Source organism: Sebastes umbrosus, chromosome 2 (genome assembly GCF_015220745.1).
Source record: "Sebastes umbrosus isolate fSebUmb1 chromosome 2, fSebUmb1.pri, whole genome shotgun sequence".
Taxonomy (NCBI): domain Eukaryota; kingdom Metazoa; phylum Chordata; class Actinopteri; order Perciformes; family Sebastidae; genus Sebastes; species Sebastes umbrosus.
This window is the reverse complement of record NC_051270.1, coordinates 23,880,139-23,892,530: the sequence shown is the minus strand read 5'-3', so window position 1 is coordinate 23,892,530 and position 12,392 is coordinate 23,880,139. Positions and strand designations below refer to the sequence as shown.

Sequence of the window (12,392 nt, the reverse complement as noted above, 5' to 3'; positions counted from 1 at the left end):
AAAAATATAGTTAAACCCTAAAGAGAAAGATACTCTTAGTGCTTTATACTTTTTCTATATTTCTGTGTTTGTTTTTAACTGCTTGCTATCCGGTGCAAATATTGTATTTGATATTTACTTATTCATTATATATATATATATTTATTTATTTAGCAATTTAGCAATTTCTGTGATATTTTTGACATTTTTGACATATTTCTATTTTAGTCTTATTCAAATAGACCTTTGGCATAATTATATAATAGATGTATACTATGTTATTGTATTTTTTTGTATTGTTTTATTGTTGTTTATTTTAATGCTGTGAAATATATTTGCTGATTTTTTTCAATAAAAAATATAGTTAAAATACACCGCTGTTCTTGTGCAATTATTGTATTTGATATTTATTTATTTATTGATTATGTTTTTTTTAATTTATATTTTTTAGCAATTTCTATGATATTTTTGATATTTTTAACTAATTTTTATTTTAGTCTTATTCAAATAGACCTTTAATTATCTAATAGATGTATATTATGTTATTGTATTTTTTGTATTGTTTTATTATTATTTATTTTTATACTGTGAAATATATTTGCTGATTTTTTTTCAATAAAAAATATAGTTAAAGTAAACCTAAACATGATCCACTATGTGAGCTCCAGGCTCACATAATGCTGCGCTTATTGTAGTGTATAATTCCTGCGCAAATGGCTGCGCAGCAAGTAGGTCCTTGAAGAACAACGAGGAAGGTCAAAGTTGAAAGTTCGACGCAAAGATGTTTTGAAAGGCAACGAGATGAGTAAAACTGAACTATTCAATATATAGCACGGGTTAAACACCGTCTCTACAATAATGATAAGTCTCCAGTAATGATAACACCTTATTTTACAGTAAATACGTGTAGTTTAAGCTTTCTTCTCCGTGTGCAGGAAGTCCTGTAGTGGATAGATTCAGTGTTGAGATGGAGCTGACATCTTTGCTCGGCTGCACGGTTTGATAACAGCAAAGCTCACTCTGAACAGATCTGGGAGGTAAACAAACGTGTTAAACGCACAATTTGAGCTTCACAGCAAACTGCAAGCTATGGCATTGCATTTGATCCGTTAATACACATCGTTTAGTGATAACAGACAGTATGTCGAGGCTGTTGTTGCTGCAGCATCGTCTCTGCAGGAGATACAGCTCAGGTTTACTGTGGGCGCTGTCAAGGAGAAACTCTCATGTATTAACTAACAAACAGACGAACAGTGATGCTGGTAAACATGTTACAAACATGCTCTCTACATCAGAGACAAGTCAGCCACAGAAACTCATTCAGGTAAGTGCATCATACATATAATAGTTGGCTTGTATTCATGGTTGGTATAGTGGTAACAGGTAGTGATGTGACTAAAACATGTTGTAATATGTACACATCATCTGTCACTATCAATATAAATCCTATACTCACTGTACATAATCATCCAGTCCATGTGCCACTTCTTGTGTACATAACAGTCTATTCTTTCCAGCTTTGTTGTCCTCGTTTCTAGCTGTTATTTCTCTTTATGTGTAAATACATTGAGAGAGAGATGCATAAAACCAGAGTCAAATGTGTGTACTGAAATAAAATAAACCTGATTCTGATTCTCAAATATTGAAAAACTTAGAAGTCAGACCGCCTTTGCCATAGAGACATATGACAGTTTATGAAGTGTGATCTGTATAGATGATCTGTCTCATTGAGACCCTTTACCATGGAATATAAAATATGATATATATATAAATATATATATATATGATATAATATATTTTGGGGTTTTTGGAGGAGTACTGACAGTGACAATCATTGGCACCCATATCAGATTTCCACTACACAATTATCGTGGTCAAAAGAATTCACAATAACACTATTATTGCAATATCTATAGAACTTTTGAAAATCCGCACTCTATTTTTACGTGTTTTGTTTTTTAGCTGTATTGAAGCACTTTTATTGATACAAAAAAAATCAATGCAATGTGCAATGTCGTGTTCTATCAAATTAATTGATTTTTTAATATTTTCTTATGACTTAATTATATTCATGCACTACATGTTTAGGCACTTTTTACTGATGACAAAATGTGTTTAAATCCTAAAACAGAGAATTTGGGAAAAAATAAAACAGATTTCATGTGGCCCTGGGTATATCATAACACTACATGTGGATATAATTCTGTAGCCAGGATGATAGATCATTGTTTACGGCTTCTACTCGGTTGTAAATGCATTGTGTTATGGTTAAGTTTTAATGCACGTGCTTGAAACCCCACAGCAATTGATTTTACTCCCTTTTCTGTCACGTTTTCTCTGATATTTTGTCCAATGTTCCCATTTTAGAGTCTCCTCCACAGACCCTTGGGTCCTGGCATGGTGGGACTCAGCAAAGAGTTGATCAGGAACAACCTGCTGAGGAACCCTGTTGGTTTGGTAAATCTATTAGGTAACCACTCAGTTTTATTAACCATAGTACTTATACTTCCTCTAATCTTATATTTTACTTACTTACTTATAACTACTTATGATTTCAGGGTCAATTAACTTCTTCAGTACATCTCAATCTAAACAAGAGAAAAACAAAAGTGATGGACCAAAGGGAAAAACTCCAGAGGAAGATGAAGGTAAGTTGGGTCATGGCTGTTCAATAACTGCACCCCATCTGGCTGTCATCTTAATGTCTTTCTCTGATCCTTTTTATTCTCTTCCTCCACAATCTGCCTCACCTTTCAGAGGAGAAGAAACGCCGCGAGCAGGAGGACCAGATGTACCGGGAGCGACTGCGGACCCTTTTCATCATCGCGCTCATCATGAGCCTGCTGAACTCCATTAACACCAGCGGCGGGAACATCTCTTGGAACGACTTCGTCAATGAGATGTTGGCCAAGGGAGAGGTGTCCCGTGTGCAGGTCGTTCCTGAGAGTGACATCGTAGAAATCTACCTTCATCCTGGAGCCGTTATCTTCGGAAGGCCGGTATGTTGACCAGGATTGTGTTGACAAAATCAGAGCTATTACAGCAGATGTGCACGGTAACCTCTTGTTTCTTGCCACCTTTCTTGCTTTGCTTCGCAGAGGCTGGCGCTCATGTACAGAATGCAAGTCGCCAACATTGACAAATTTGAGGAGAAGCTGAGAGCTGCTGAAGAAGAGCTGCATATTGAGGCTAAGGACAGGATACAGGTGTCCTACAAACGCACTGGATTCTTTGGGAAGTAAGAACATGATCTGACCATTTATGAGGTTTAATGAGCAATTTGAAGCGATGCTATCTCCATACACAGTAAAACGACGCGTCAACCACAGAAAACATTATCAATTAACTTGTTAATGTGATGGATTTGTCTTCAAATTAGTAGTTTCATAAAGAACCAATAGGTCCTGTCATTGTGTGTTGTAACCATAATACCCTAATGGCTTCTTAAATATATGTGGGTATGTTTGTGACTGATCTATCTATTTAAACTGTCAAACTGGCAACTGCAACTCCAACTGTGTTTTTAATGTCTTGAACCCAGAGACTGTATATAAAGATGGACGACGCGTTTCCACTTACGCCAAAATATCCCGGATAAGGGAGCTGCCTTCTTGAAATTTCTGACATCATTTGGATCCAGAGTTTGTGCAGTAGTGATGGGGGGGTGGAGCTGCGGTATCGAGGTCACCCACCCGAACCAATCACGGGCCAAGCATGGTCACGGCTTGTCAGTGAGAGACATTCACAGCTGCCAATCATGATGTCTCACCCCCTTTTTATATCATCAATTAACTAATTAAAACCAAACTAGAACTTGAAAAATGAACACTTGAACATACCGTACATCAGTGTGATAAGAACTACCTAAAATGACAGAAACCATCTTTTTGAAAAACGTATTTGATGTGTTTTTAGTTTGGTCCATGTCCCATCCGCTAACATGGAGGGGGCGGGATTTATGACCGATACTGCAGCCAGCCACCAGGGGGCGATCGAGATGATTTGGCTTCACTTTTCGGGAGCTGTTATGTCGTCCATCTTTACATACAGCCTATGCTTGAAACCTGATTTTTCTCCTACTTTTTAAGAGATGCAGTGATTTTTCATCTGTTCACATTACAGTGCAGTCTACGCTCTGGGGATGGCTGCTATCGGCGTGGCTATTCTCTGGTATATCTTCCGACTCGCAGGCATGGGGGGCAGAGAAGGCGGCTTCAGTGCTTTTGTGAGTTAAAACCACATAATTGGCATGTGTACATTTCGGGTTCTAATTGTGTTCCACTGGTGTATTAATTGCATATTACAATGGACTCAACAGAATCAGCTGAAGATGGCCAAGTTCACCATTGTGGACGGCAAGTCAGGTAAAGGTGTGAGTTTCAAAGATGTCGCCGGCTTGCATGAGGCTAAAATGGAAGTAAAGGAATTTGTCGACTACCTCAAGGTAAGAAACAAGACTCCCACTAATATATGTTGGTCTTGTATAGTACTTTTGTGTTTTTTAATGTACAGTAAAGGACACATTGAATATTCCATAACTTTGGTATTTTTCAACCTATTTTTCCATGTTTTTGTGTCTAATGGGGACAACAATTTCTGAAATTTGTCCAGTATTGAGGGAGAATGCTGTAACCAGCAGGACTATACCATCTAAGGATGGTGAATCTAATAGATAGTTTAGTTCAGTCTTTGCTACAATATCTACTGGATGAACTGAAGTTCTTTGTACCTACCATCCAAATCTCACACAAGTAATCTTTAATTTCCCCATTGCGGTCTATTACTCACCACGTTGATGTTATGAATTGTCAGAATCCAGAACGATACCTCCAGCTGGGAGCCAAGGTTCCCAAGGGTTCATTGCTGCTTGGGCCTCCCGGCTGTGGGAAGACCCTGCTGGCGAAGGCCGTAGCCACTGAGGCCCAGGTGCCCTTCCTGGCTATGGCTGGCTCCGAATTTGTGGAAGTCATCGGAGGTATGTAAAGACTGCAGCACCGGCAGTTAATACTGCATAAAGCCGGTCAACATAATGCTGATATTCAATATGAGAGTAGATGTTGTTGGTTATGATATTATATTATGATAATATTGTGATATAGATTAAAATGTCTGTTCCTGTGTTACGGTGCAGGGATATTCAGACCTTTCTGGATGTATAAGAGCAATGCCCTTACTTTCTTGGTCTTCATATACATATTAAGAATGATTGTTTCTCAAAATGTTGTTTGTGTAAATATCATCTCTAAAATTCTGTCACACCAGAGATATCAAATTATTGGTAAAATGTGATATTTGGTTTTAGACATCATTACTCAACCTTTTATATGGCAGCCTTATTAGCAGGTTAATTTCAGAAGACAGATTAGATGCCGTATGTTACTCCTCAGTTGTTACGTGATTTATATTACCGGGCTGTGTATTGGCAAGAATCTGCAATACAATGCGTACCATGATACAGGGGTTACCATTCAATATATTGCGATACATTGCGATACTGTAAGCAAGGCGATATGTCGTGATTTTTTAAAGTTTAATTTTAGGAAAACTGTCATAGTATAAAAAACACACCACCATATGCATAAAATCAGAGTCAAAAAAGTTAACTTTTTTTATGCAATCACAACAGTGGGATTTGCATTTGCATTTATTACAGTCCATGTAACATCCAACATCATAGCACTACTTTGAGATGGTACATATCTTTGCAAATGAAATACAGTATTTACTGAGTTAATCTTTGCATGTAAACTATTAATTAAAATCAATACAGTGTTTTTGAGAATCGATACGGTATCATAAAACCTAATATCGCGATACTCGATATTTTTGATATTTTCTTCCACCCTTATTATATTGTGTTTGTGTGCAGGCCTGGGTGCTGCCAGGGTACGGAGTCTGTTCAAAGAGGCTCGAAGCCGAGCACCCTGCATCGTCTACATCGATGAGATCGACGCCGTGGGAAAGAAGCGCTCCACCAACATGTCGGGTTTCTCCAACACTGAGGAGGAGCAGACCCTCAACCAGCTGCTGGTGGAGATGGACGGTGAGTAAAACGTGGGATCTCAGAGCAGTTTGTTGTCATCAGAGGCTGAACCTTCTGACAAAAGAATAATAAACATTTCTTCTTCTTCTTTTGCAGGAATGGGAACGACAGACCACGTCATTGTCCTCGCTTCCACTAACAGAGCAGATATCTTGGACAACGCTCTCATGAGGCCAGGCAGACTGGACAGGCACATCTTCATAGATCTGCCCACACTGCAGGTAGTCTTGAGCACTCAACAGTTGTTGCTAGCGACTTTAATTAAAATGAATGGGAAACACCCAGGTGAATAGGGTAAAAATTCTTACTAATATATATCACCATGAAACTTCCCTAGTTGATTACTTACATTTGTATTACAAGTTTTCTGAAATGTTTAAATTAAATTAAACTAAATTAGGTGTTATCTTATTAAACATGCACTAAAAATTGCGTACATTTCCAGAACAGAAATCTGAACATTGGATAAAGCCAGGTTCAATATTCTTGTTTCATTTTGCTGACATATTTGAGTCAAATATTTTTACAGAGGGGATTTTGGATATCTCTTTGTATCTCTCAATAAATCAGAAAATACCGTCAACAGCTATAAAAAAACAATTTTCGCCATGTTTTTAGGAATAAAATGTCCTTGAAATCAGGCTATGAATGAACAAACCCTTCTGTAAAAACCTTCTGAATATACAGTAGATAAGAGGAATCTGGAAAGTTCGGTGTATGTAAGTGCTACTGAAGTGGAGATTTCTGGCTCAGAGTATGAGAAATAACTTTAATTAACATTAAGACCATTATTTTTTGTATCACAAGTTTTCTGAAATTGTATGTTTAAATATGCAAATGAGGCATTATCTAATGTTAACTTTTGATGAATTTAGGAGAATCTACAGTCGCAAATAGACAAAGTGAAGTAGAATGCATTTTCTTACCACTAGTCTGGAAGCAAAATAGCCCAAAATCTCAAAATTGACCAGTGTATGAAAAACAAAGTTTTTTCCTGGGGTGTCTCCCTTTAACTTAGCTTAGTTTTATAATAAGCCTGAAAAAGGAGATGTATGGTAATTTCTCAAGCAGTCTGTATTTTTTATGTTTTGAGAATATATTGAATGATGTCGCCACCACTGTAACAAGTTTTTGTAGCTGCCCTTTTCCTGGTATCCTATTAAGTGGTTCCATTATACATTCTCAAGCAAACAAACATAATATTTGGACAGCTAAACCATGTTAATTGTGTAGGAGCTCTAGACAGACTGTTTCTTGTTGTCTCTCAGGAGAGGAAGGAGATCTTTGAGCAACATCTGAAGATCTTGAAGCTGACCCAACCGGCTAATGTCTACTCTCTGCGTCTGGCTGAGCTCACTCCAGGCTTCAGTGGTATATTATACATATTTATTGTTTCGTCCTCATGTAAATCTGTGAACATCTGTGGCCATAACAAAATAACGGCCTGCCTCTATGAATAAACATAAGCTCTTGATCAACAAACATGAAACATCTTTGGACGTCACAACACAACACTGTTGAGGTTTACTTTCCATATGGCGATCGTGAAATCTCTTTGTCTCTGCAGGTGCAGACATCGCCAACATTTGTAACGAGGCCGCCCTGCACGCCGCCAGAGAAGGCCACAAGTCCATCGACACCTTTAACTTTGAGTACGCAGTGGAGAGAGTGATAGCAGGTACAATGAGGCAAACACTGTATTGTGGGAAAGCTATAAATGTCATATGCCACTCTGGCCAAATCTGACAGATCTACGTGTGTGTTCAGGAAGTGTAAAGAAGAGTAAGATCCTGTCTAAAGAGGAGCAGAGAATCGTCGCCTTCCATGAGTCTGGACACGCCTTAGTGGGATGGCTGCTTGAGCACACAGAGGCAGTCATGAAGGTAACGCACTGCTGCATGTCTGCTCCTCGATGTAGTGGAGGCTTTTATTTGAGATGCAAGACATGTCTCTTCTAACACACTTTCAACACATAATCGTATGTCTGTGTGTGTGTGTGTGTGTTTTAGTCAGATTAATCCTTTAGATCAAAGTTGTGGCACTTTGCATTGCATGGCCTAATTCAGTGATTTTCAAAGTAAAATCTAATTTATAATAATATTTATTACACGGCGTTGTTGAATGATCGATTCTGATTGGTTAATCACGGCGTTCTACGGTCTGCTATTTCTTTATAGCTACGCTGATGTCGGACTCTGGCGGACCGTTTATGTGTCAAATTATTGATTTATTAAGTAAGAAGCCGTGTGATAAGCGGGATAATGTACAGCAAGCGGGTCATTGTTGTGAAAGAAACCCGGAGAGACCCCTCCGCTTCACGTGCAACGCCCTGTCGGGGATTCTTTCACAACAATGACCGGCTCGCTGTACATTATCCCTTACATAACATATTGGAATCTTATTTGGCATGCCCATCTTTCTAAAGCATCATTCATCACGTCATAAGCTGTCAGTGTTGACCTGTAACGGTCTGCACCTGCCAGAAAGCTGCTCCTGAAATTGAACTAGCTAGCAGTTGCTAGCATCTACCTACCTCGTGCAAATTCACAAAAATGGACATATTTTTTAAAAGGAAAAGACCTGACGAGCAGACACAAACACAGACACAAAATGTTAAACTAAACTGAAAAAAAAATACTTATAATGGAAAAAAGAAATATTTAAACTAATGGAATGATTAAAGTTTTGAAATACAAATGTAATTTTTCATTGCATTAATAGAAGGAAAGAACTATATTCAGAAGTTTTATTTTATTCATTTATTTAGTATTTTGTAGTGCTATCAATGGGTTTTTAAAGACATCTTGCCTTGCATTAGTTTAAGGCCCCAGACAGAAGCTAATGCTATTTGGGGGGGCCTTGGCATGGAAAAGTTTGGCCTAATTGATGCTTGTATTTTATGTTATTGGAGAGTAGAGATTCAAATTCCATTAAAATGTAGTCAGACACCGTATCTAAAGAAAAGAGGAGCACTCAGGACCGATATTCTACCAAGGCTGTGTGTCTAACAGTTTCTCACTTTGCCCAAATATTTTGTTAGTCATCTTTCATTGCTCCACTTTATTGACACAAGTGGTTCTGGCCATTTATATAGATGCAGGAACTGTGTGTTATCTCAAAGGTTGAGCAAATCATCCCAGGTCTCTTTTCTCTTTCGCTGCCGGTCTGCATCGTTTAGTATTTGCTGCATTGTTCTCTCACACATCTGACTATGTGTCAACGCCAGACGGATGAGGACATCAAACTAGGTGTTAAATGTGTAGCACGCAAGTAGCATGTCGATTGTTATTGGTTGCCAGATGGGCCACCAACAAGAACACCAGCCTCAGTACATTTATGAATGAGTACCAACTGTTAAGCCAGGTCTCTTTATGTTGTTGACCAAGCCAGTGCAGGAAGACTTGATAAATACACAACAGACAATTAAAAAATGTTAGGACAACGTGGATGGATACATAGACAAACAATCCTAAAACATTTTTAAGAAAGGAAGCAATGCTCCACCTTCAATTCTGTTTAATAAGCCTTTTTAACGACTCTTCTATTGTTGTTTTGTTTCGGTGTGTTTTTCAGGTGTCCATTGCCCCGCGGACTAACGCAGCGCTGGGATTCGCCCAGATCTTACCTCGTGACCAGTACCTGTTCACCAAGGAGCAGCTGTTTGAGCGGATGTGCATGGCTCTGGGAGGAAGAACTGCTGAGGCGATCACCTTTAACAAGGTTACAACAGGTACGCTCCGTCTATTGTATGTTATCCACTGTGATCGCAGGCTGCTCACATGCACGTCACCGTCTTCCAATGAATGCTTCTCACGTATCCCGCTGATTGCTTTCGTCACAGCTTTCCCCTGCTTAGATTCCCTTCTCAAGCTAAATTATTATTATTATTTGTATTATTCCTGATATGAAGATTGTTTTTCTTGTTTCAAAGAAGGTTTTTTTCAAATTAGTTTTTTTCCCTTAATAAGAATTAGTCTTGAAGGCGGACTCTGGCAGAATACCCCGACCTTTGCTCATTTTTTTTATTCTAATTTTATTTATATTTTATTGGTGGCAGCGGGACAGGTAGAACCTTTACATATATAAACATATCACCAGATTTTAATTTTACTTTAACTAAATAAAATAAAATAAAATAAAATAAAACTAATAAATAAACAAATCAGAACCAAGAAGGAGAAGAAAAAAGGAAAAAAAAAGACAATTATTTTGATAAATATACATGCTTTTGTGTGTTCTTTACCCTCGGCATGGAATATGTTGCAGACGGACTTTAAACTAAGTGAATCCGTCTTGTTAAATGCTTTTAAATCCAAAAATGTTTTTAAATGTACCTGGTTATGAAACAGACTCTCTTAAATTTTTTCTGTTGCAATGGGAGTTCCCTTTGTTTTGACTTTCTGTGTAGGAATTTCAGCCAACTATCTAAAAAGTAAACTGCTGAACATCCAAATATAAATAACCCCCTGTCCTGTGTTCTATAACTTGGCGCCCAGTTAAAACCATGTTAAAGTATCGTTACTCTGCGTCCCCAGGAGCTCAGGATGACTTGCGTAAGGTGACGCGTGTGGCCTACTCTATGGTGAAGCAGTACGGCATGTGCGACAGCGTCGGCCAGGTCTCATTCCCAGACACTGAGCCGCAAGGTGGAATTGGACGGCGTCCCTTCAGCCAGGGCCTACAGCAGCAGATGGACCACGTGGGTGCTAATATTGGATTAGTTCTCTGTTCTCCGTTAGCACACTGTGAATGTTGACATAATGAGTTTTGGTTATCACCTTAAAGTATTGATTTTTAAGCTTTTGCCGTTATTTCAGTGCACCATAATGTTATCAGGTGTTCTGAAATAGGACTCCTTCTCATCTCCCTGTTAACTTAGAACACAGTGAATGTTATCTTTTGTCATCATTAAATGTAGATTTGACAGCTCTCGTTGTTCTTCCAGGAGGCTAAGATGTTGATAGCGCGTGCTTACAGGCACACAGAGAAGCTGCTGCTGGATAACAGAGACAAGCTGATACTGGTCAGTTGAGCACAGCACTTCTGTATTACCTTTAGTTTTGTGTTCAGTTATAAGAAGTCACAACTTGTTTTGGGCCTGTCTTTCCAGTTGGCCAACGCGCTGCTAGAACGAGAAGTGGTAAACTACGATGACATCGAAGCCTTGCTGGGTTCGCCGCCCCACGGGCCCAAGAAGATGATCCTCCCGCAGAGCTGGTTGGAGGCCGAGAGGGACAAACAAGACACGGGAGAGGACGAACCTCAACCACCTCCCAATAAACAGAGAGACGAGGACGCAAATCCACAGCTGGTCTGATCTTAAAATGAATGTCTTCTCCAACTGCTGCATTTTGTGGGGGTCACCAGGTGTTGCGTGGATTTGATAAAACCTGGCATTGATTCCTCACTCTGAAGCTTTATATGCCTGAAAGTGAAATCATCAAAGTCCATGCAGATGTTTTGTGCAAATGCACTTGTTTTCCAGTTGGCTGACCCATTTAGATAATCTGAAACAGGCCTAAACAAGCTAGTGCAACTTTGAAAATTATTATTTTGGGAGGAATTCCATCATCTTTCTAATGTGTTTGCAGCAAAGCCATATTATTATTATTATCATTATGCCATAGAAGACCTAAAAACAGGTCTAATTAAACAAGATGTCTCCAACCAGCCTGCAGTGCAGATAGTCTAGAAAAGCCCTCTAATCAACATTTACTGTATGTGCAAGCAATTATATACTCTGTCTTAGAACTGCCAAACACTGTGTGCTAATACCTGAAACTGGAGTTGGATCATTTTTATGCAAACATACTGTAGCGTATACAGGTTTGGAGTTTGGGAATTTGTTATTTTACATCTGCAATTGACATGGCAAAGCAACTGCTAGCCATTTGTAACTCAAGTCATTCTACGCTAACAAAAGTCAACTTTTAAGGGTGATTTTTCTATTTTGTCAGAGATGATGTGCACCAAATATATTTGCATTCATTCAGGTGACTTATCTACACAAACATTAAGGTTGCATTGTTGCGTTTGGTATTTAAGTGAGCTGCAGTAAAGAATTTTAACTGATTTCTGTGGACGTCATACTTGATTTTTCTGACTTGGCTGAAAATGATTTTGAAATAAGGCTAAAATATCAAGCGTCTTGTCATGTTGAGGATTATTAAGCGGCAGATATTACTCCACACACCCTGGTCCTTCTTTGACCAGATTGAGTTAATAGATGGAATAGGCTGAAGTAGTGTTTTCTTTGAAAACAAGTCTTTGTATCAGGGACTGTGTATTGGTTTGATTGCCACAAATGAATATGAAGTCCCAAAGGATGGTGTTGCTGAATATTAAAGTTTTATTTAAATATTGTGTGTTG

General features: G+C 38.6%; 1 protein-coding gene across 1 annotated transcript; it reads left to right on the top strand.

Moving 5' to 3' along the window:
• The first annotated feature begins 716 nt into the window (after positions 1-716).
• On the top strand, positions 717-12,385 carry spg7 (SPG7 matrix AAA peptidase subunit, paraplegin). The gene is made up of 17 exons (XM_037746693.1): positions 717-1,303; positions 2,347-2,449; positions 2,538-2,627; positions 2,737-2,978; positions 3,078-3,217; positions 4,102-4,204; positions 4,298-4,423; positions 4,792-4,954; positions 5,849-6,022; positions 6,119-6,243; positions 7,291-7,393; positions 7,590-7,700; positions 7,790-7,905; positions 9,596-9,752; positions 10,558-10,721; positions 10,968-11,045; positions 11,133-12,385. Exons 1-17 carry the CDS (start codon positions 1,121-1,123, stop codon positions 11,337-11,339), a joined length of 2,385 nt encoding a protein of 794 aa, XP_037602621.1. The 5' UTR covers positions 717-1,120; the 3' UTR covers positions 11,340-12,385.
• The last annotated feature ends 7 nt before the right edge of the window (positions 12,386-12,392 follow it).